At 44.6% G+C, this 655-nt stretch overlaps 1 protein-coding gene across 1 annotated transcript in view; it reads left to right on the top strand.

The window, feature by feature from the left end:
* The first annotated feature begins 485 nt into the window (after positions 1-485).
* The window catches only part of Mfn1 (mitofusin 1), a 51,688-nt gene continuing 51,518 nt past the window's right edge, over positions 486-655 (top strand). The window contains exon 1 of the mRNA XM_004648923.3: positions 486-607. Within this exon, the coding sequence (XP_004648980.2) occupies positions 496-607 (112 nt within the window). The 5' untranslated portion in view covers positions 486-495. The remainder of the gene's footprint in view (positions 608-655) is intronic.

Here is a 655-nt window from a genome sequence, read left to right as displayed (position 1 = left end):
CACCTCCAGTATGCTAGAGCTCCAGGTTGGGAAACTCAATAACTTGACTGTGCACCTGGCTTCCTCTCCCGAACCCGCTTCTCTTCGTGTCCCTAGGAGTCTCACGCAGTTGCAGCGTAGCCACGCTTAGCTCGAGCTTCACCAAAGTGAAGTAAAAATAAAGATTTTGGCAAATAGGTTTTGCTTGTTAGCGAGATGGCACTCAAAACTGGGCTTTGGTTTCTGAGGAAACGTTTTCTCCTGGAGAAACGCTTGCCCACCTGTTTTGGGCTTGTTTTATCACAGTGGGGAGTTAAGGAGCGACAGAAAGTTCTCTTAACTGTCTCTGCTGTTCAGTTTAGTTCTTTTCTTTTTCTTTCCTTTGGGGGAGAGGTGCAGTGGTTGAGTTGCGGAGTTGCACTGGCTGACCTTGAACTCCTAGGCTACTCAACCTGTGCACCACCTTGTGGGCTAATTATTGCTTTTCCAACTCTTGTTTTCTCTCCCAGAGGCATCATGGCAGAAACTGCTTCTCCCTTGAAGCACTTTGTGCTGGCTAAGAAGGCAGTTACTACAATCTTTGGCCAGTTGCTGGAGTTTGTTACCGAAGTATCACATTTTGTTGAAGGTTTGTACTTCTTAAATTCTCTTTTTTAATTTTTTTTTTTTTTTTTTT

Source organism: Octodon degus, unplaced genomic scaffold (assembly GCF_000260255.1).
Source record: "Octodon degus isolate 3935 unplaced genomic scaffold, OctDeg1.0 scaffold00298, whole genome shotgun sequence".
Taxonomy (NCBI): domain Eukaryota; kingdom Metazoa; phylum Chordata; class Mammalia; order Rodentia; family Octodontidae; genus Octodon; species Octodon degus.
The sequence above is the reverse complement of the archived record's forward strand: the minus strand, read 5'-3'. Positions and strand labels throughout refer to the sequence as shown.